We start from the raw sequence: 23,125 nt of genomic DNA on the forward strand, positions 1-23,125 counted from the left end.
GCATTTCATAATTTTCTCCATAATGGTAATTGCACGTATTTTGTTAGATTTATTCCAAGGAATGTGTGTGTAACATTCTTTGAAGTACAGTATATATACAGAAAATTGTCAAATCAGAAAGTCTATGGCTGGATTAATTTTTAGAAAGTGAGTACGCCCACGAAGTCAGCATCAGTCCAGAAAGTGTTTCAGCCCCTTGGAGCCTCCTTGTGCTCCTCCTGGGGGCTGCCGTCAGCCTGACTGCTAATGTTGCAGATTGGTTTTGTCTGTTTTTGAACTCTGTATAAAGGGAATCATACAGTGTGTTCTTTCTTGTGTCTGGCTTCTTTTCCTATGCATTATACTTATGCAGTTAATCCATGCTGTTGTGTGTAGAAGGAGTTCATTCATTCTCATTTCTGTATAGGGATCCATTAAAGGAATGTACTATGTTTAGCCATTTTACTACTGATGGACATTTGGGCTATTTTCGGGGTTTTTGTTTTGTTGCCATTATAAGTAATACTGCTCAAAATATTCTTGTGTATGTATCTTTGGTGTGATATATATACATTTCTTGGGGGGTATATTACCTAAGCGTAGAATTGCTGGATCATAGTGTGTGGGCATATTGTGCTTCTTTATATATGCCATAGAGTTTTCAGAAGTGGTTGTACCAGTTTATATTTCCATTAACACTTATAAGAGTTACAGTTACTCCATATCCTTGAAATACTTGATATTCTTTTGATTTTGCTCCTCTTCTTTATTTAACATCTTATTAAAAGAATTAATTTTTTTAAAAAAATTACAGGAAAGAAACACAAACATTCTTAATATGTGATCATTCCATTCTACATATATAATCAGTAATTCATATCATCACATAGTTGCGTATTCATCATCATGATCATTTCTTAGAACATTTGCATTAATTCGGAAAAAGACAGCAGAAAAATAAAATGAAAACAGAAAAAAACCCATACACACCGTTATTAAAAATATTTTTATTTGAGGTATTACATATAGTAAAATGCCCAAATAATAAGTGTTCATAAAACTCAGGTTATCTTATTTATCTTCACATATATGCACTTGACTAACCACCACCCAGATCAAAATGTAGGACATTTCCAATGTCACAGAAAGCTGCCTTGTGCCCTTCTTGACTGGTATCCTCTACCTCCTCTGAATAGCCACTTTTCTAATTTCTTTCGCCACAGATTAGTTTTGTCTGTCCTTGGACTTTGTGTAAGTGGAATCATACAGTATATATGTACTCTGATGTCTGGCTGGTTTTGCTCATTATTATGTCTGAGATTCATCCATGTTGTATGAAGCATTAGTTTATTCTTTTTGCTTCTGTGTAGAGTTCTGTTGTTTGAATATGCATGCCCACTTGGTTCAGTCATTCTGCTGTTGATATGCATTTGTGTTGGTTGCAGTTTTGGATTATTATCAGTAAAGCTGACATACACAAACACTCTTATGTTTGTATTTTTTTTCCTCATCCTTGTCTTCTAGTGAAAATTTGCACTCATTGCTCTTGGGTTTACACCTTGGAGTGGAAACACTGACTCATAGGGAACTTTGATTAGTTTGATTTGCTGTTGCTGCACTGTTTTCCAGTGTGCTTGTTTCAATTTATACTACCATCAGCAGTTATGAGAGTTCTGCTTACATACCTCACCAACGTTTGGCATAGTTGGTGTTTCTCATCTTTACCATTCTGATGCTTGTGTCACAGTCTTTCATTTTGGCTTTAATTTGCACTTGATGAGTAAAATTATCAAGCATCTCTTCAGATGTACACTGGCTATTCTTTTTATGATATCCCCATTTTTCTATTCAGATACTTGCCTTTTTCTTCTTGATTTATAGGTATGAGTTCTTTGTCATATATATATATATTATGGCACATATATATATGACACATCTTCTATTCTGTGACTTGCCTATGCACTCTCTTAATTGTGTCTTTTATTTAATAAAAGTTCTTTTAAATGTTGACAAATAGTTTTCCAAAGTGGCCATGCTAATTTGCACTCCCACCAGACTTAAGGCTTTTTTTGAGTGGTTGATCTGGTGAGTATGAAATGTATGTATTTTTAAAAATACATTCATGTTAAAGAGTCACCTCAGTCTGTGATGTTTGTAGTGGGGTAAAAAACCAGCATTACCTTTCCTTCCCACAATATTTCCTACTCCTCAAGCTACCTCTTAGCTCTTTTAAGTCTGTTTCAGTATCTATTTTGCATGTTAGAGGGTTGCCTCAACGTCGTGAGTGAAGGGCTTTTAAAAGCTAATTGGAAGCTCCAAATGCATCAGGAGCCCTTGCTGACTGTACTTCCTGGAGCCTGTTTGTAGTGGATCTTGGTGACCCCCCTCCCCTGGCATCAGTACCATTAGATTTTAGGCTGATTAGATTCTCCAGAGAAGACCCTCCCAATTCTTGCCTGAGTTGGGGGTGGGGGTGGTGATTGCTTGTCCACATTCTGGGAGCCAGGTGAGGGGAGAAGATTTGGGGTATGGAGTTTCAGCAAGGACTTTTGTCCCTGTTTTTATTATGGTAGTACTCTTGCCTCATGCTTTCAGATGTTTGTGATGCCCCTAATCAGTCCGTTTAACTGTGTCTTGAGATGAGCGGTCTTCTGTAGAAGTGAGAGAAAAGACGAAGGGCTCCAGTTCAATTTAAAAAAAATTCTTTATTGGGGAAGTGTGTGTTTACAGAAAATTCATGCATAAAATACAGTTCTCGTATACCACCCTGTTATTAACACCTTACATTAGTGTGGTACATTTGTTAAAATTCATGAAAGAACGTTTTTATAATTGTACTCATAACATATAGCCCATCATTTACAATAGGTTCATTATTTGTGTTGTACAGTCCTGTGGTTTTTAAAATTTTATTCTAGTAACATATATACAACCTAAGATTTCCCCCTTTTAACCACATTTACAAAAATAATACAATGCTATTAATTTTTTAATTAATTTTTAAATTTTTGTTTAAATACCAAAAAACACCAAACGCAAACATTCATAACTTTTGATCATTCCGTTCTACATATATAATCAGTAATTCACAATATCGTCACATAGTTGCATATTCATCATCATGATCATTTCTTGGAACATTTGCATCTATTCAGAGAAAGAAATAAAAAGAAAACAGAAAAAAATTCATACATACCATACCCCCCACCCCCCCTTACCAATCACCAGCATTTCACTCTAAATTTATTTTAACATTTGTTCCCCCGATTGTTCATCTTTATGCCATATGTTTTACTCATCTGTTGATAAGGTAGATAAAAGGAGCATCAGACACAAGGTTTTCACAATCACACGGTCACATTGTGAAAGCTGTATCATTATACAATCGTCTTCAAGAAACGTGGCTACTGGAACACAGCTCCACATTTTCAAACAGTTCCTTCCAGCCTCTCCACTACATCTTTTTTTTTTTTTAGTCCCTTCAGTGATACTTTATTTCTTTTCTTTTTTTTAAATTATTTTATTTTATTTTTTAAATACCAAAAAACACCAAACGCAAACATTCCTATTTTGATCATTCCATTCTACATATATAATCAGTAATTCACAATATCATCACATAGTCGCATTTTCATCATCCTGATCATTTCTTGGAACATTTGCATCTATTCAGAAAAAGAAATAAAACAAAAACAGAAAAAAAAAGTATACATACCAAACCCCATACCCCTCCCTTTCATTGATCACTAGCATTTTTTTAATTTATTGATTAAAAAAATTAACAACAAACAAAAATATTAACATATCATTCCATTCTACATATATAATCAGTAATTCTTAATATCATTACATAGTTGCATATTCATCATTTCTTAGAACATTTGCATTGATTTAGAAAAAGAAATAAAAAGACAACAGAAAAAGAAATAAAACGATAACAGAAAAAAAAAATTATACATACCATACCCCTTACCCCTCGCTTTCATTTATCACTAGCATTTCAAACTAAATTTATTTTAACATTTGTTCCCCCTGTTATTTATTTTTATTCCATATGTTCTACTCGTCTGTTGACAAGGTAGATAAAAGGAGCATCGGACACAAGTTTTTCACAATCACACAGCCGTATTGTGAAAGCTATATCATTATACAGTCGTCTTCAAGAAACATGGCTACTGGAACACAGCTCTACATTTTCAGGCAGTTCCCTCCAGCCTCTCCATTATGTCTTGAATAAGTAGGTGATATCTATTTAATGCGTTAAGAATAACCTCCAGGATAACCTCTGGACTCTGTTTGGAATCTCTCAGCCATTGACACTTTGTCTCATTTCACTCTTCCCCCTTTGGGTTGAGAAGGTTTTCTCAATCCCTTGATGCTGAGTCTCAGCTCAGTCTAGCGTTTTTCTCAATCCCTTGATGCCAAGTCTCAGCTCATTCTAGGATTTCTGTCCCACATTGCCAGGAAGGTCCACACCCCTGGGAGTTATGTCCTATGTAGACAGGGGGAAGGTAGTGAGTTTGCTTGTTGTGTTGGCTGGAGAGAGAGGCCACATCTGAGCCACAAAAGAGGTTCTCTTGGGGGTGACTCTTAGGCCTAATTTTAAGTAGGCTTGACCTAGCCTTTGTGGGGTTAAGTTTCGTATGAACAAACCCCAAAATTGGGGGCTCAGCCTATAGCTTTGCTTGTTCACTCTGCTTGTGAGAATATCAAGAATTCAACTTGGGGAGGTTAAATTTTCCCCCGTTCTCACCATTCCCCGAAGGGGACTTTGCAAATACTTTTTTATTTATTGTTCAAATCACTCTCTGATTTATCAGGGCATCACTCTGGACAAACCAACAAAATCTCATGTCCTACTCAAGGTTCCATGTACTTATGGTGTTCATTTAAGCTGTCTACATAAATTATATTAGTAAATGAACTAGTCAGAATATAAATTTTGTACCATATAAACAGTTTTTGCTTTAGTCTCACACAGAAGTTGAAATTTTAAAATATTAATTACCATCTATTTTCAGCACCCTGCAGTAATGACATTCCTATGTTCTTCCTCATGCAAAAATATTTTTAAAATTTGTACATTTAGTCACTATCATTATACACACTCTAGACATTTCTAGATTATACCATCTCAATCTTTATCATCTATCTTTCTTTCTGATTTCATTTGTGCCCCCAGCCCTCCTCCCTCTATCATTCTCACATTCAGCTTCATTCAGTGTTTTAACATAATTGTATTATAGTTAGGGAGTATTGTGCTGTCCATTTCTGAGTTTTTACATTCAGTCCTGTTGCACAATCTGAATCCCTTCAGATCCAATTACCCAATATCTTACCCTATTTCTACCTCCTGATGGTCTCTGTTACCAATGAAATTCTCCAAGTTTAATCACTGATGTCAGTTCGTATCAGTGAGACCATACAGTATCTGTCCTTTTGCTTCTGGCTAATCTCACTCAGCATAATGTCCTTAAGGTCCATCCATGTTGTTACATACTTCATAACTTTATTCTGTCTTACAGCTGCATAATATTCCATCATATGTATATACCACAGTATGTTTAGCCACTCGTCTGTTGATGGACATTTTGGCTGTTTCCATTTCTTGGCAATTGTAAATAATGCTGCTGTAAACATTGATGTGCAAATGTCTGTTTGTGTCCTTGCCCTCATGTCCTCTGAGTAGATACCTAGCAATGGTCTTACCAGGTCATATGGCAAGTCTATATTTATCTTTTTGAGGAATTGCCAAAGTGCCTTCCACAGCAGTTGTACCGTTTGACATTCCCACCAACAGTGGATAAGTGTGCCTCTTTCTCCGCATCCTCTCCAGCACTTGTCATTTTCTGTTTTATTGATAATGGCCATACTGGTGGGTGTGAAATGGTATCTCATTGTGGTTTTGATTTGCATTTCCCTAATAGCCAGGGAAGTTGAGCATCTCTTCATGTGCCTTTTGACCATTTGTATTTCCTCTTCTGAGAAGTATCTGTTCAAGTCTTTTGTCCATTTTGTAATTGGGCTGGCTGTCTTTTTGTTGTTGAGTTGAACAATCTCTTTATGAATTCTGGATGCTAGACCTTTATCTGATATATCGCTTCCAAATATTGTCTCCCATTGTGTAGGCTGTCTTTTTACTTTCTTGACAAAGTTCTTTGATGCGTGAAAGTGTTTAATTTTGAGGAGTTCCCATTTATTTCTTCAATGCTCTTGCTTTGAGTGTAAGGTCTAGGAAACTGCTTCCTAGTATAAGATTTATAAGATATTTCCCTGCATTTTCATCTAACTTTCTCTACATTTTCCTCTAACCAATGCTATTAATTTTGTTCACAATGTTGTGCTGCCATTACCGCTATCCATTACCACAACTTTATGATCGATCCGAATAGAAACTCGTGTACAATTTAAACTTTAACTCCTCATTTCCTACCCCTACCCCTTCCCCTGGTAATATCTATTCTAGGTTCTGACTCTGTGAGTTTGCTTATTCTAATTATTTCATATCAGTGAGGTCATATATTTTTCCTTTTGTGTTTTCCTTATTTGACTTAACATGATGTCTTCAGGGTCCATCCATGTTGTCACGTATGTCAGAATTTCATTCCTTCTTTTGACTGTATGATATTCCACTGTGTGTTTACCACATTTTATGTAGGCCTTCATCAGTTGATGACCACTTGGATTGCTTCTACCTTTTGGCAGTTGTGAATAACGCTGCTACAAACTTTGGTGTGCCGATACCTGTTTGATTCCTGCTTTCAGATCTTTTCTGCATATACCCAAAAGTGGGATTACGAAGTCATATGGCAGTTCTGTACTTAACATTCTGAGGAATTGCCGAACTGTCTTCCACAGCAGCTGCACCATTCTGCGTTAACCCCAACAATGAATGAGTGTTCCTGTTTCTCCACATCTTATCTCAACACTTGTAAATTTCCATTTTTTAAATAGTAGCCTTTCTAGTGTACGTGAGGTGGTATCTCACTGTGGTTTTGATTTGCATTTCCCTAATAGCTAATGATGTTGAACATCTTTTCCTGTGTATGTATGTGTGTGTGTGTGTGTTTTAACCATTTATATAATCTTAGTTGGAGAAATGTTCAAGTCTTTTACCCATTTTTTTTTTAACTGGGTTGTCCTCTTGTTAATTTGTGGGAATTCTTTATATAGTCTGGATGTTAAACCCATATTGGCTATGTGGTTTCCAAGTTGTTTCCCCCATTGTGTAGGTTATTGTTTTACTTTCACGATAAAGTCCTTTGAGGAATGAAAGTTTTTAGTTTTTGTGAACTCATATGTATCTTTTTATTTTGTTGCTTGTGCTTTGGGTGTAAAGTCTAAGGAACCATTGCTTAATACCAGGTCCTGAAGATACTTCCCTACATTTTCTTCTAAAAGTTTTATAGCTCTTGTTTAAGACATCCTTCACTGCCCTAAAATAATAAAAAGTCATTTGTATTTTTGCTAACATTTGTGTAGTATTGCCTTTCACATTTAAGTCTTTAATCCAACTGTAATTGACTGAAAATATAAATAGGAATGATAAATAGGGATCCAATTTCATTTTTTCCATAGAAATAACAGATTTAGCACATATAATTTATTGACAAGTCCATCCTGTCTGTAGGTCTGGGGATGTTTTTCTGAGTGCTGTTCTCTGGTTCACCACTTCGTCTACCCTGCACCATTATCATGTTGTCTTAATTTGTTTGTAGATGCTCCAGAACTTCTCTTACTATTTACTCATTTTCTTAATCTTTTGTCTCTTTAAACAAATTAGTGAAATAGAAATTAAGCACACAATAGAGAGGAAATGAAAGCCAAGAACTATTTCTTTGAAAAGCTTAATGAAATAAACCACCTGTTGTAAGAATAATAAAAGAAAAGAGGGTGGGGGTGGGCCACGGTGGCTCAGCAGGCAGGGTTCTCGCCTGCCATGCCAGAGATCTGGGTTTGCTTCCCGGTGCCTGCCCATGCAAAAAAAAAAAAAGGAAGGTAGGAATGGAAATATTGTAGAGGTTAATCATTAAAAAGGAGATATTGCGAGCAAGTTTATGTCAATGAAAAAAATAATTCAACAAATATCTGTGCCTTCTCGGAATTGGCCCCTCTCAGGACCGTGGTGGCTGCAGCCCTGCACACCCGTCATACCCCTGCCATCCGCGCAGCTCCCCAGGGTGGCTGTGTCGTAGCCCTCAGGGAAAGGTGCCCCATGCAGCACAGTTTCTTCCATCTGCTTTTATGGTGCATTACTTGTGACTCTTTCCTGTGTTGCTAGACCTGGCCAGTCGATTTTTGAATTGTTTGTGGTATTCGTTTTATGAATATACCAAAATTTATTGTTTTCTGGGCTTTGAGGTCATTTTTCTGTTATAAGCAGTGCTGTGCTGCTAGGAATGTCTTGAACGTCTTCCACATGCTGGCGTTTCTTTGGGGTAAATCCCCACGCATGGAATTGCCGGGTTGTAGCAAGTGCCCATCTTCAACTTTACTTGCTGTTCCCAAATTGTCCTCTATAGTAGTTGTTTAATTTGATCTTTTTTCCTTTCAGTGCCTGAAGACCTCTCTTTAGAAGAGAGAGAAGAACTTCTCGACATTCGTCGAAGAAAAAAGGAACTTATTGATGACATTGAGGTAAAAAAAAAAATCTCTTTTTAAAGGCTTTTGCTTCGGGGTAAAATAGTAGCTTCGTGAAAGTGTGAAAAAAAAGGCACTTATTAGGGTAACTTCCAGAAACCTACAACCTCTGGATGGGTCCCTGGACTAAATAAGTCCTGAAATGCAGAGGGCCCAGCCTCTCCAGAACATCACTAGTTCCATCCCCACTCCCGTATTAGCGACAGCCCCCTTCCAACACGAAAAAGTTAGAATAGGCATAGCCCAAGTACTCCTAAAGTGTGGGAGAAAGATCAAAGGTGATGATTGAGTTGTGCAGAGAAGGTCGGGTTTAACAAACGAGTATGAGTGCTGAATCGTTATATTGACATCTCTGTTAGTCTCCAGTATCTTAGAGCAGCTAGAAGTAAAAACCTAGAATTGTGAAATTGTAACCCATACCAAACTCTGATATCTGTTCTACAACTGATTGTTGTAATGTGTTTTGAAATTTATTGCTTTTTGTGTATATGTGGTATTTATCACACACATAAAAAGTCACTTGTGGTGATAAATGCACAGCTATATGATGATTGTAAACCACTGGTTGTACATTTTGGATAATTACATGGTATGTGAGTATATAATATATCACTAAAATTTTTTTAATTAAGGGGAGAAAAAAAGGGTGCTTAGTGTTTGTGTGTGAACCTCATGAAAGATTTTCCAAGTCGGCAGGGCGCATCATCCGTCCTGGGAGGTGCAGCCCCTGGGATGGACCTGAAGTCAGCATACTACACTTGTAATAACCACAGCAAGCTGCAGATGTGGTGTCCTCTAACATCGTATAACAGGACCTGTTTTCGTTATCAGTATCCCTGGCACCTGGAACATTGTCGTTCACATTTTTGACACTCAAATTTTATTTTTTGAGTGAATTAAGAAACATAGATTGAGCTCCAACTATTGACCTACTAACTGCCTTCTAGAGGGTAGGAGTACATTGACAAATAAAACAGAAACGAAGGACGCTTAGATAAACGCTGCACTTTCCTCATTTGTGAACTTGACAGCAGAGGCTGGTGTGGAGTAGGGCATCCCATAGAGAAGCCAAGGAACAAAGCCGCTGTCTCAAAGCCTGGCTGTCTGTGATTGTTGCAAAAAATTATTCAGAAGTCCAGCACTGGCTGGGCTGCTTCCTTTTCGCCATGTTTTTCCCATCAACTAATAGAAGAGGAAGGTCAGTCAGACAGGGCTCTTCTGAGAAGCTTCCCTGTCACCATCACGCCAAAATAAACGGGGCCTCCCTGGCTGCACTTCCAAGCCAGGCCTTGTCCTGGACAGTAACTCCTTTCTAGGAGCTTTTATTTTAAGTCTGAGGTTTCTTGGCACACAGAACAATAGAATTCTGAATAAAAGTTTCTTTGTATTTGAAGTTGCCCTTAATTCTTGGAAAAATCAGGTAACCCAGAATACAGGCTTTGGCCGAAGAATCAGATTGTGTTTTAAGATCAGTGGTCCTGTCTGGAGAGTATTTAGAACAGAGCCCGTGACTCATCATTAATTGACCTGTTACTCTAGCTGTGACTCCTGCAGCCGAGAAGGGAGAAGGCCAAGGACCAGGGAGCCAGCAGAGCTGCAGCCACAGGGAGGGGAGGGCGGCTGTCCCCTCTGGCGTTGTGGCTTCAGAGTGCTGTGAATCCACCCTCTTGCCACCTCCTGGGCTCCCTCCGTGGGGCTTGATCTCAAGAAAGCTATAGAAATCTTCCTGAGACTGGTGATGGGGTTGCTGGAGGTTGCTCGGAATGTGTTTAACCCTCAGCTTCTCTCCTGATCCTCCTGAGACCTCTGGTAGCAGTGGGCAAGAAGGCAGGTGACTGTGTGCAGGCTTTTAGTGGCTGCAGTGAGTGAGCTAAGGACTCTGATTCCCTTTTGCTGGTTGTATCTTTTTACACCCAATGTGTTGTCCCCAGTGTCCCTTCTTGATTAGACAGTTACTCTAGAATCTGCCCTGTGGCACGCTTTAACCTTGTATCTGATGAGAGGCAGACAAATCATTTTGTTTTCCTCCGAGTTGTGGTGTGCTGAGGGTGCAGCTCTGGCTGTATTGATCAAAGGGTGGTTTTCCACACCTGCGGTGACCAGGTGGGATCTGCAGGATGCTGTGCTTTTTCGGCCTGGAAGGAGGCTGCAGCACCACCCCTCACACCCTCTTCTCCTTTGCTGACAGAGGCTGAAATACGAAATTGCAGAAGTGATGACGGAGATTGACAGTCTGACTTCTGTAGAGGAGAGGTAACGATTTATGGCTACACGGTCAAGTTGTTTAGTCTCCTTCCTCCCCACCTCCGCCCTCCAGCTGTGCTCTGACACTATGCTGACCGCACCCGGGGTGAGAAGGGCCAGGCTGGGGAAGTGGGGGCCTTTTCCAAGGTGTCCGTTCGTCTTCTTTCCACCCCTCGGTCCTTCCTGCCCTCATAGAGGAGCCAGGAGGCCATTCTCTGATGTTACTTTGCGTTTTCTGCTTTTTCTCTTTCACCGCCTACCTCCAAAGGCCCAGAGCTGAGCACAGGGACTCCAGACTTCAGCTCGTTATGATGAAGTTCTGGATGACCAGGAACTGCATGTTTTTAAAATTACTGTCTGTCATTAGCTTTTTCTGAAGAAGTGCATCTCGTTGTCAGATGTAAAAAAGCAGCAGAGCAGCCCTTACACTTCTGCTGCCCTGGGTGAGGGCTCCTCCTAGAGGCCTTTCCAGTTCTGTTGTGAAAGGGAAAATGGAAGGAATGTGACTCAGCCGCGCTGTGAGGCTGAGAACTTGGGCTTTGTGAAAACATCTGGTAATAATTTTCTTAATTATTTCACATGAATAGCAAAACTACTCAGAGGAACAAGCAAATAGCTATGGGAAGAAAAAAATTCAACATGGATCCCAAAAAGGTAAGAGAATATTTTCAGTTCCCTGGTATGCAAGAGGCTGGTTGATTTTAATGGCTGTCTCCCTTTGGGCAGAAGTGGTCATATCACCTTATAAGAAGGCTGCACATTTACGTTGTTAAGGCATCGCCATAAGGTGCTGCTGACTGTGGGGCTGAGGCATGTCTTGTTGAACTGGCTCCTGGTCAGGGAAGCCAGGGGGAGCCCCTGTTCTCTAGTGTTATTTCCCTCTCGCTTCCTTTTAAGAACTTTATAACTTAGGTGGGTTGAAAGGATCAAGTAAGTGGAAACATGCAGCTGCTTGTCTGAGGTTGAACTAAAGGATTTAGCAGAATCTGCAAAGGTTTCTGGAATGTGTGGTTTGGTTGCAACATTGTTTTGGTGTTGAGAAAGAAGGGTAGACCTGAGGGTGCCCCAGAGCACTCATCAAGAGAGAAACGACGAATCCGCGGAAGGCGTGCGGTGGCCCTCTTCCCTGCTGACTCCCCACTTCAGAGCCGGCGACTTCATTTCTCGTTAGTCTTTAGTTGGAATTCATTTCTTAAACAGCCTCATTTTTCTTACTTTGTAGAAAAGTAGATTAGTTAATTATTTGCTCATTCAATAAATATTTATTGATTGTATACCCTGTGCAAAGCCTGTGATCTCTAAACTTTACATTTCTAAGTGCAAGTGTAGTTGCTAATGATGTTGAAAGAAATGCACATCATGATTCCCCATTCCTGGTTTGTAAATTGGGGTTTTCTTAAGGCACAGCCTGCCTACTACAGCTGGTGGAGGTTCTTTATTGATGGCTGTTCTCCAGTCCCTGTGAAAATTTCTTTTTCAGTTTTCTGCTCTGGGGGAATAAATTAACTGTAGAGTGGAATGAAATTGTCAGTGAGAACATAGTGAAACAAAATTGTCATTTGTGAATTTGGTAATGATTTAATATTTGGTGTTAGAAAGAGTTTTGGTTTTTCTTTAGGAGTTGAGTTTACTGAGTTAAATTATCGGCAGATTTATTAAGTGTCGGAAGCATATCAGGAGTGAGATCTTTATCAAACTAGGTGTTTTTAAAAGTGGACCTTATGTTTAAATGGGATCCAAGTACAGCCCAGGACAGCACACTAATAAGTTCATGAGTAAGTTCAAATCTTGCTCGTTAAACAAGCATGTAGAACTACTTCTTCCATGGAGCTCCCACCCTGTGTCAGGTTCAGGTTCATGAGCTGAACTTGCCTCCAAGTCTTGCCAAGTTCTCTGTTAGATTCTTGTTTGTCTTCTTGTTGTATATGTACTACCAGTCTGATTTACAGTAGTGAGGCTACCGTTTCCTGAGAACTCACCATATGTCAGGAACTGTGCAAAGGAAGCACTTTGACTATGGACTTCCATCCCTCAGCAGCCTTATGAGGAAGATTTTATCTTAATGTTTATCTCACAATCAGGGGAAGTAAAGCATAGAGCAGCTAATGAATTCACCTGGCTCCTGTGGCTTGCAAGAACTGAGCACGGATTCAAACCCTTGGGCTCTGACCCTAACCCTGCAAGCTCCTGCACAGTCGGGCTGCTGGCGGGTCCTCAGCTGTGACCGAGGGGCGTGTGTTTGATCTGCTTCACCTGGGCTGTGGTGAATTGCTCCGGAAACTCTGTTTGGCATTCTTCTTCACCTAACACATTTTTTAAATGTAATTTATTGGTCGACATCCCCTGGTTTGTAGGCTTGGTTGTAGCATCTAATCCCACATGCTTCAGACACAATTCAAAATTTTATCTAACCCCCCTCAGGCCCCTATTAAACCGTGCTACATTGTGAAACAGAAGGATAACGCCACAAGAAAGTTCTTTGAAACTAGTAGGCATTTTTTTCAAGTCACAAGTCACAATGTTTCAAGTGATAACATTTTAAGCAGGTTGTTTTGGTTTGTTCAAGTAAATGTATCCATAGGTAGCCCTTGGCTCTGTGTATACATAAGAGGAAAAGCAGATTAGACGGAGGATGCTGTTTGAGAATATTCTGTAGCATGTATTTTATTCTGAATTTCCTAGAAATGCCTTAAGAATGTAATAGGTAAGTCTAAAACAGGGAATTCATTCAGTGGAGTAGGAATTGAGGAATCCCTGAAAGATAAGTGGCATCAAGTGAAGAAGGGAGTGATAGCCCAAATGCATACAAGAAAGAATTCCCCAAGACGTGAGAGCTGCTCCCAGGGTTCAGCAAGCTCAACCGTACAAGAGGAGGGCCCTCGAGATGCTGCCCTCTGCTGCCCTCCTCCCGAGCAGGAGTTCGGGTCCTAGGTGGGAGGAACAAGAGGGAGCACTTGGATCCCTCACAGGGTAGCACCTGAGATGGCTGACGACCCTCAGAGGGGAATACCAGGCTCACAGAGGCTACCGTTAGCACAGCCCCTGGGCCAGGCGCTGGAGGCAGGTTGTAGCATGAGCTGAGACCACAGCACCCCAGGTCAGGCTACCCGTGCCCCTCCCTACAAGGATGAGCTCCTCCCTAGGAACCCTCAGACATTCAAGGAAGCCAGCGCCACCAGAGAAGGACCGGCACCGAGGAGACAGGCCTGCCAGAAACAACGGAAAGAAGCCTCAGAAGTGGAATGTTTCTCTACATTGCAAATACCATCAAAGAGACGTGAGAGGGTGTTTCTTACCCATGATAAAAAACAGGGGATTGTGAAAAAGAACCAATTAGATGTCCTGGCAGTGAAGAATAGTGTCAGACAAACCCGTAAGAACTGGACTGTAACGGGGAGGGTGCAGCTGTAGAGTGCGGGAGAAAGCTAGCAGATGCAGGCCATCACAGCAGCCATCACAGCAGCGCAGACCTGGAAGGCAGACCTAGAAGCTCGGGTTTCACCTGACAGAAGTCCACGAACAGGAGAGGGGAACACGGAAGGAGGAAAATACCTAGGGAATTTTAGAATATTTACGAATTGGACTAAGATAAAATCCTCAAATTCAAAGGCCCCACCAAATGCTAAGCAGGTTACATTTTTAAAAGATCTTATGTATAGTAAGTGTCAGAGTAAAATATAAGAAAACTTAATGGATAAAGAGAAATTCATTAAAGTTTCCAGGAAGACCAGTTTATCTAAGAAGAAATAAGATTCACAGTAGTGTTATCAGCAACACTGGACTAAAGACAATAGGGAAACAGTATTTTCTAAGGTTTAAGGAAAATTATTTAAACGTAGGATTCTGTCCATCCAGACTCACTGGAGAGAAGTCAAGTAAAGATATTTTCTCAAGTACAGGGACTCTGAAGTTTAAACAAGATTTCCTCAGAGCTCTAGTGATTGAGTAATTGGAATAGTAACACCAAGAACAAATTATGAATACAAGAGCAAGATGCAGGATAACAAAAGGAAAAGGAGCAAAGAAACCAGCAAAACTTAAGGGCTGAATAAGGGATTATTGTTGAAAAGAAGTTTTTAATTGAAATTCCAAATACTCTCAGTGCATGAGTGGGGCAAGGCAGGGAGGAAGGAAGGAAGGGCAAAGTCTGCTAAGGTTTCCTCAGTGTTGACAGATAAATATAAATTTAAATGTTTGTTAAAATTTTAAGAGTAGCCACTAAAAATTGAAATAAAATAAGATTTCTAAATTATTAGGGAAAAAATTAAGTGAAGAAAGCATTGATCAATTCAACAAAAGGTTGAAAAAGCTTGGGAAATAGAAAGCAGCACAGTGTAAAAGATCAGGAATAAATCAGTATTGATAAATCAGTAATCACCACCAATTTGAATGAGTTAAATTAACCTCTCAAAAAAAGAGATACTTTCATATTAAATTGAGAACCAACAATAGAGTATAGCCATGTCCTCATTGACAGACTCGCCTAGAGCAGATAGCGGGAGGGTTGAGATAGACTGTTCACACCTGGAAGGCCGCACAAGGTAGTCTGCGCCTGGCTTAAGCTCCCACCACGAATGGGTTTAGGACTGTCAAGACTTCATTTTTGGCAAACTTTTATTTGGGGGAAAATAACATAAACTATATGGTGCACAGATTTTGAATGTGCAGCTTGAAGCTTTTGTCAGTTAACCTGCCCGCGTAACCTCCGTCTTACGGGCCTCGCAGACCACCTTCCTGCTGCGTCTCCCTGTGAACACCCATCCTCAGGGCAGCCGCTCTTCTCTCACCGCAGACTGGCCCTGCCTTTTCTGAAGAAGTGTCGTGTGAATGGAATTAGCCATCCTATATCCTGTTAAGTGTCATTCCTTTCTTCAGCATCTCATCTGTGAGATCCACGCACGTCGAGTGTGGCAGTGTCCATCCACGCCATAGCTGTGCCGTCCACCACGTGGCCAGGCCAGGATTGGTCATCTGCTCTTCTCCTGTTGACATCTGGGTTGATTCCACTTTCTAGAAATTCTAAATAAGGCTGCTATGGACGTTCATGTACTTAAAAAGGAAAGGAAAAAAAACAACAGGCAAACAGAAAGTTTCTTCTATCCGGTTTGAGGGTCTTGGTCTTGTGCACGGAGAATTCAAGCTGGAAAAGCATCTCTGAATTGGTAGGAGTAACATTCTGGCAGAATTCCTGTTCCCTTGCTAACCTTGCCAACAAGTTTTCTGAAACCAGCTCAAGGAGCTCTAACAGAGGTAACTAGTTGTTTTATGTCCCTAAGACCTGTCTTGAGACAGAGCACAACTGATTCGGGCCAGTGGCAGGCCTCTGAGTCATTTCATCTAGAGATGTCTCAGCCACGCTCTTTGGGTCCTTAAAGTGGGCATGAATTGTGACTGGCTGAAGGACAGTGGCACAGCGTCATCTGTTAACATGTTCAGCCACAGGCAACAGAAAATCTGGCTAAAGCAGCTTTAAACAAATGGAGATTTATTTTCTCCCAGCGCATGCAGCAGTAGATGGCTGGCTGCCAGAGCTGTTGAGTGACTCCAAGAGAGCCAGTGAAGGCCTCCAGGTTCACTTGGCCTCCCCTCCTAAGTGGCCATTGTGGCTTGGTCAGCACATCTGTGTTCCTGGGGGGGGGGGGGTGCGGGTGGCAGTAAGGAGCAGTGCCATCTTCGTGGATCCTCTTTGATCACGAAGTCCCAGACTTCCCCAAGTGGTCCGTGTGGACCTCCGTCCGTGTCTTTTTGGCCAGATCTGTGTCACAAGGTCATTTCTAGTTGCAGGGGAGGCTGGGGGGACAATCGTTCAGTGGTGGGTGGCAAGGAAAAGGGGAGTTGGGAATGAATGCAGGCAAGCCAGCTGGAGTGTCCATCACAGAGATTTGTTTCAGTCAAAAATGAATCATTTTCCTGTGCTTGGAAAATTGATATTACTGTTACTTCTGCCTGCATAATTTCTAATAGCTACTTAGAATGGTTTGTTAGGGGGCCCATTTATTTGTCTTTTAACCTGTTAAATTGCTGGAGGAATGAATGTTCTTTCTGTGATGGATAAAATATAGTATGGTATTTTGAAAATCTGTTTGCGCTGTTGTGTGGGTCTCTGGTAATTGTTTTTAAGCTATGGTATTTTTGTCGTATCCAAGCCAGTAAGATCATTATCTTAAATGTATTTGTCTTTGGAAAATGAATTTGTGTGACCCTCCTAACCAGTACTTCCTTTCTTACATTCTTCTTCAGGGAATTCAGTTTCTAATAGAAAATGACCTGCTGCAGAGTTCCCCAGAAGACGTAGCCCAGTTCCTTTATAAAGGTGAAGGCCTGAATAAGACCGTGATCGGGGACTATCTGGGTGAGAGGTAAGCTGAAGGAAGGTGAGCAGTCCTCCCTGGGCTTATCCTCCACCTTAGAGTGCCATGGGCGCGAAGGGTACATGTGTTGCTCCCAGCATGGAGTGACCTTGATGCAATCCCTTCCTCCCCTGGGCTCTTCGGAGCAGGGAGGTGTCAGGGTGTTCTGGGGCCAGGTGGGCTCTGCAGTCCTGGGACTCTTCCACTGAGGGGACCATGGCAGAACTGAAGAGGCCTCGTCAGTCTCCAAAACTTGCAGAATATCTTAGTCATCATTTGAAGTTTTGCCCAGATATACAACAGATTTCTCGGGGGGTTTCTTTCCCCGTGTTAGGGTATGAATAAAGGTTATGGGGTATAAATAAAAGATTTTTAACATTTAAAATGGAAGTAGCTGGCCAGAACCTACTCCACCGAAAAGCCCTGCAAAACATGAGGGCAGGACTTCCAAGGTGGCACATACCCCGCGTGGGCCAGAGTAGACTTTCGTTAAGGGCCAAAAGAGAGTCTTTTTAAACAGAAGCCCAGTAGTCACTTGATCAGGGTGTGTCTGTTTCTAACTTTTTACTAAACATACTTAATTAAAAGTGGAACATTTCCCAACTTATTTTATAATAGGTCAGTATTACCTGATATAAAAGCCAAAGATATCACAAGACAGTAAACTGCAGACCAATATCACTTAGGAATGTAGATGCAGAAACCCTCAGCACAGTGCTTGCAGACCGCCTCGGCTTGCCAGGGCTGCTGTAATGAGGCACCACCACCAGCTGGCTCATACAGCCGGAATTCGTTTTCTCACAGTTCTGAGGGCCAAAGTCAAGGTGTCAGGAGGGCTGCCCTTTCTGTGGGGCTGCAGCCTTCCGGTGTGGCTCCCAGGCATTCAGGACCCCGTGTTGGCCTCCATCGCTCTCCCTGGGTGTCTCCTCCTGACCGTGCCCACGTTTCCACTGACCGCAACTCCTGCCCTTTTGGATAAGGCCCACCCTAAAGAGGTTGGCCTCATCTGAACGACCAGCATCTTTAGAGATGCTGTTTACAAATGAGTTCACATCTGCAGGACCAGGGCCAGGGCTTGAATTATCTTTGTAGTAGGCATGACTCAGTCCATAAAGCAAACTGAATCTAAGACCACACTAAAAATATTACACAAAACAAAACGAAAGAAGGTATTATCCACCATGACCAAGTGAGATTAAACCAGGGAATGCAAGGGTGGGTCTCCACCCAAGAGTCAGTTAATGTAACATGCCACATCATTGGAATATAGGACAGGACCAAATGACCATCTCAGTAGGTGGAGAAAAAGCGATTGAAGGATTCAGTACCTCCTCATGACAAAAATACTCAGCAAATTAGAAAGAAGGGGAGTTTCTCAGCATGATAAAGGGCGTCTGTGACAAACCCACAGCTAATAAAATGCTTAATGGTGGGAGACTGACTGCCAGCTTGACCATTTATATTCTGTGTACTGGTGGAGGATCTAGCCAGGGCAAGGAAAACAGGCACTCAGAGGGGGAAAGAAGTAAAGTAATCTCCCTTGCAGATTTTTTTGTTTTGTTTTAACTCTTTTTCCCGCTGTTATTTAATTTTAATCCATACTTTTTACTCATCTGCCCATACTATAGGAAAAAGGAGCATCAGACACAAGGTTTTCACAATCAACCAGTCACATTGTGAAATCTATATCATTATACAATCATCTTCAAAAAGCATGGCCACCGGAGCACAGTTTCACATTTTTAGGCAGTTCCCTCCAGCCTCTCCATGATACCTTAACTAAACAGGTGATATCTATTTAATGTGTAAGAATAACCTCCAGGCTAACTTCTGGACTCTGAAATCTCTCAGCCATTGACACTTTATTTTTTCTCATTTCACTGTTGCCCCTTTCGGTCGAGGTTTTCTCAATCCCTTGATGTTGAGTCTCAGCTCATTCTAGGATTTCTGTCCCACGTTGCCAGGAAGGTCCACACCCCTGGGAGTCATGTCCCATGTAGAGAGGTGGGGAGGGCAATGAGTTTACTTGCCATGTTGGTTGAGAGGCCACATCTGAGCAATACAAGAGGTTCTCTGGGGGTGGCTCTTAGGCCTAATTTTAAGTAGGCTTGACCTATCCTTTGCACAGATAAGTTTCATATGAACAAATCCCAAGATTGAGGGCTTGGCCTATTGCTTTGGTGGTCCCCACTGCTTGTGAGAATATCAGGAATTCTCCAAATGGGAAACTTGAATTTTCCCCCTTTCTCACCATTTCCCCAAGGGGACTTTGCAAATACTTCTTTATTCACTGTTCAGATCACTCTGGAATTTATCAGGGCATCGCATTGGATGAACCTACAAAATCTCATGCCCCATTCAAGGTTCCATGTACTTACAGTGCTCAGTTAAACTGTCCACATATGACTTGATCTTATATGTAGAAAACCCTAAAGAATCCACTGAAAAACTATTAGAACTAATAAACAAGTTCAACAAGGTTGCAGGATACAACATCAATATAGAAAACTCAGTTGTATTTCTTGGTAGTAGCAGGGACAAGCCAGAAAAGCCATGAAGAAAACAATTCCTCTTATAATATAGCATCAAGTAGAACCAAACAATTAATAATATTTAAGAAAAGAAATGCAAAACTGTAATTCTGAAACCTACAAACGTTGTTAAAAGAAATGAAAGACCTAAATGAAGTAATACGGGCGATCATAGCACACAGTACATGTGAGGCAATAAATACAGCATTTTAGAAGCTGACGGTGCCAGAGGGGAGGGGCAGGAGAAGTGGGCAGCAGTTCCAACAGGCTGGTCAGGTCAGGCCTTGTGGAGAAGGGATATCTCTGCACAGACTTCAAGTCAGCCCTGCACATACCCCTGCGGTGGGCAGTTCCAGCAGGGGGCACAGTGGATGCAGAGGCAGGAAGTGGGAGTGTGCTGGGCCCGGTAAGTTTAAGGCTAGGGCAGAGGGGGTGAAGGGAAGGATTAGGAGATGAGGTCACATAAGTAAGGGCCAGGTCAGGCAGGATCTGGCAGCCATTGATACGAGGGAAATGGGGAGCTTTTGGAGGGTTGAAAGAAGAGGAATGACATGACCTGACTTACGATTTAAAAGTCACCTTGGCTGTCTCGTTAAAAGTAGAATGTTGGAATCCATGCCACGCCTTAGTCCCGGCCCCTCGCCTTCCCCCTCAGACACCGTGAGCTTCACCACCCACTCCACCACCTTCTCCATCAGCGTCCGATTGCTGGGCGCCGTCTAGTTGCCCAGCCACCGGGTCCGGCCGACCGACAGTACGGCCAGCATCTAAGTGGACACCGGCAGCTCGGGCTCTTGGGTCTTGGTGTCCCACTCCTCTAGCTCCCAGGGCGGCTGGGGGACCGGGAGCCCGGCAGGAATGGAGGGCATCCAGGGCGAAGGAGACCATGCAGACCCTGAAAGAACACCTGGCCTCCTACCGGGACAGGGTGAGGAGCCTGGAGACTGAGAATCGGAGACTGAAGGGCAAAATTCGGGAACACGTGGCGAAGGGACCCCAGGTCAGGGACTGGGCCACAACCTGAAGACCATCAAGGAACTCAGGGCTCAGATCTTTGAAAATTCCATGGACAAGGCCCGCATCCTTCTGCAAGTTGACAGTGCCCAAGTTGCTGCTGATGACCTCAGAGTCCAGCACGAGACTGAGCTGGCCACGCAGCAGTCTGTGGAGCGTGACATCCATGGGCTCCAACGGGGCATTGATACACCAGCCTCACTTGGCTGCAGCTGGAGATGGAGATGGAGGCTCTTGAGGAGGAGCTGCTCTTCAGAAGAACCAGGAGGAGGAAGTAAAAGGCCTACAAGCCCAGATTGCCGGCTCTGGGCTGACCATGGAGGTGGATGCCCCCAAGTCTCGGGACCTCAGCAAGATCATGGCAAACATCCAGGCACAGTATAGCGAGTTGGCTCAAAGGAGCCAAGAGGAGCTGAACTAGTCCTGGTCTCCACAGATTGGAGAGAGCACCACATTGGTCACCTGTCTGCTGAGTTGGGAGTAGCTGAGATGACACTCGTGGAGCCAAGACGTATTGCCCAGTCCTTGGAAATCGATTCTGGACTCCTTGAGAAATCTGAAGGCCAGCTTGGAGAACAGCCTGCAGGACATGGAAGGCTGCTGTGCCCTGCAGATGGAGCAGGTCACTGCAGTCCTGCTGCGCCTGGAGTCAGGTGGCACAGACCCGGGCAGAGGCGCAGCCCAGCCCAATAGTAGGAGGCCCTGCTAAACGTAAGGTCAAGCTGGAGGCTGAGATCGCCACCTGCCTCACCACCTGGAAGACCGGGAGGACTTCAGCCTCAGTGGCACCCTGGACATCGGCATCTGTATGCAGACCACCCACATAGAGTGGTGGGTGGTATCTGAGACCAACAACACCAAAGTTCTGAGGCATTGAGGCAACAGATGCAGGGTGCCCTCTGGGGAACGGGTGGCCAATGAAAACTGCATCTTTAAAAAAAGAACAGACTGTTGGGCCAAGCAAGAACAGAGGCAGGGAGCCCAGGGGGAGAGGCTACTGTAGTGATTGAAACAGAAATGAAGGTGGCTCAGGCCAGGCGGTGGCCGAGGAGGTGAGGGGTTCTGATTTCAACATCGAGCTGATGGGAATGTCTAATACATCAGATGTGGGTTGTAAGAGGAGAAGATTGCCAGGAGTTTGGCTTGAGCAACCTAGAAGGTGAATTGCCATCAGTTGAGATGGGGAAGCTATGGGAGAAGCAGGGGGCAGGTCTGCAGGGGAGGGGAGGTCTGTGGGTACAGGCACTTCTGGGGGGATGGCAGCGTTGAGACTTGAGCTTGCAATGTCTAGTGGACAACCAAGTGGAGAGGTTTGGAAATGAGGCCTGGGCTAGAGAGAGAAGCTTAGGAGGTTTTGGCGTGTCAGAGTACTTAGATCCTCCAGGCTGGTAGAGGTCACTCTGGGAGTGAGTTAAAAGAGGAGAGTGAGAGACCCAAGACAGCCTCCAAGGGTCACCTCTTCTGGTTGGGAGAAGGGAACCTGCAAGGGGGTTTGAATAAAAAATGGAGGAACTGGGCCCAATTTGATTGTTCTTGTCAAGCTTGAACCCGGCTGGACTGGGAGCCGGGAAGTGGGCCTGTGCCCTGGTGGATGGGCTTGTTGCAGGCCACGCCACGGTGGGGGTAGGGCGCCCAGCACTTGGCCTCGGGGCCCCGAGCCCTGCATGGTGAGCATCCAGATGCAGCTTGGATAAGGTGACTTCACCCTGACTTTAGAACCAACCCCTGAGCAGCTAGCATGCTTCACGGCTGCTCCTTGCTGTGCTGCAGGGATTTCTGACCCTGTACCAGTGGCCGCCTCCACTCCTTTGGCCTCAGGAGCGGGCCAGCTCCCTGCACCTGGCCGCAGGTGTGCCTTTACACTGCCATGTCAGCAGGAGAGCTCAGCAGGAGCTGTGCCGCACACGCTGTGCCCAGATCCAAGCTTTCCTTGCCCAGTCCTGGGAAGGTTCCCTTCGGGGTCTCCTCCTGTGCAGATGGGTCTCAGAGACTTCTAGAACCTAGGAGTGCTTGCTGACGGCCCTCTGCTGTGCACTGGTCATAAGCTCATTCCTAGAAAGTTGGGGTGTGGGGTCGGTGCCTGGGTTCTCCCTCTGTCCTTGTTTGCTGCCTACCTGTGAGCGGCTGTGTGGCCTGGTCTGCAGGTCTCCCCCAGCACTGCTGCTCCCTGGGGGCGGGGGCGGGGGCCACAGGGGCGAGGGGACATGCCTAGGGCAGGATTCACAGGTGTTCCGGAGCCTCCCACCTCCACCCCTAGCAGGGCCCCTGTTGTGGCACTGGGTTCAGGGCCAGGGAGATACTTTGTCGCGTTGTTTTACTTGGTCATCTTGTGTTTGTGTAAAACTCCCCTGTACTGTGTTCCCAGGT

At 43.3% G+C, this 23,125-nt stretch overlaps 1 protein-coding gene across 2 annotated transcripts in view; it reads left to right on the forward strand.

Annotated features, from left to right (window-relative positions):
• Positions 1 to 23,125, forward strand: part of CYTH3 (cytohesin 3) — a 103,092-nt gene that overhangs the window by 68,795 nt on the left and 11,172 nt on the right. For both annotated transcript variants that reach the window (XM_077140557.1, XM_077140558.1), the window contains exons 2-5: positions 8,534 to 8,616; positions 10,808 to 10,872; positions 11,451 to 11,517; positions 17,104 to 17,222. In XM_077140557.1, coding sequence (XP_076996672.1) covers positions 8,534 to 8,616; positions 10,808 to 10,872; positions 11,451 to 11,517; positions 17,104 to 17,222 — 334 coding nt within the window. The remainder of the gene's footprint in view (positions 1 to 8,533; positions 8,617 to 10,807; positions 10,873 to 11,450; positions 11,518 to 17,103; positions 17,223 to 23,125) is intronic.

This window comes from Tamandua tetradactyla, chromosome 23, assembly GCF_023851605.1.
Source record: "Tamandua tetradactyla isolate mTamTet1 chromosome 23, mTamTet1.pri, whole genome shotgun sequence".
Taxonomy (NCBI): domain Eukaryota; kingdom Metazoa; phylum Chordata; class Mammalia; order Pilosa; family Myrmecophagidae; genus Tamandua; species Tamandua tetradactyla.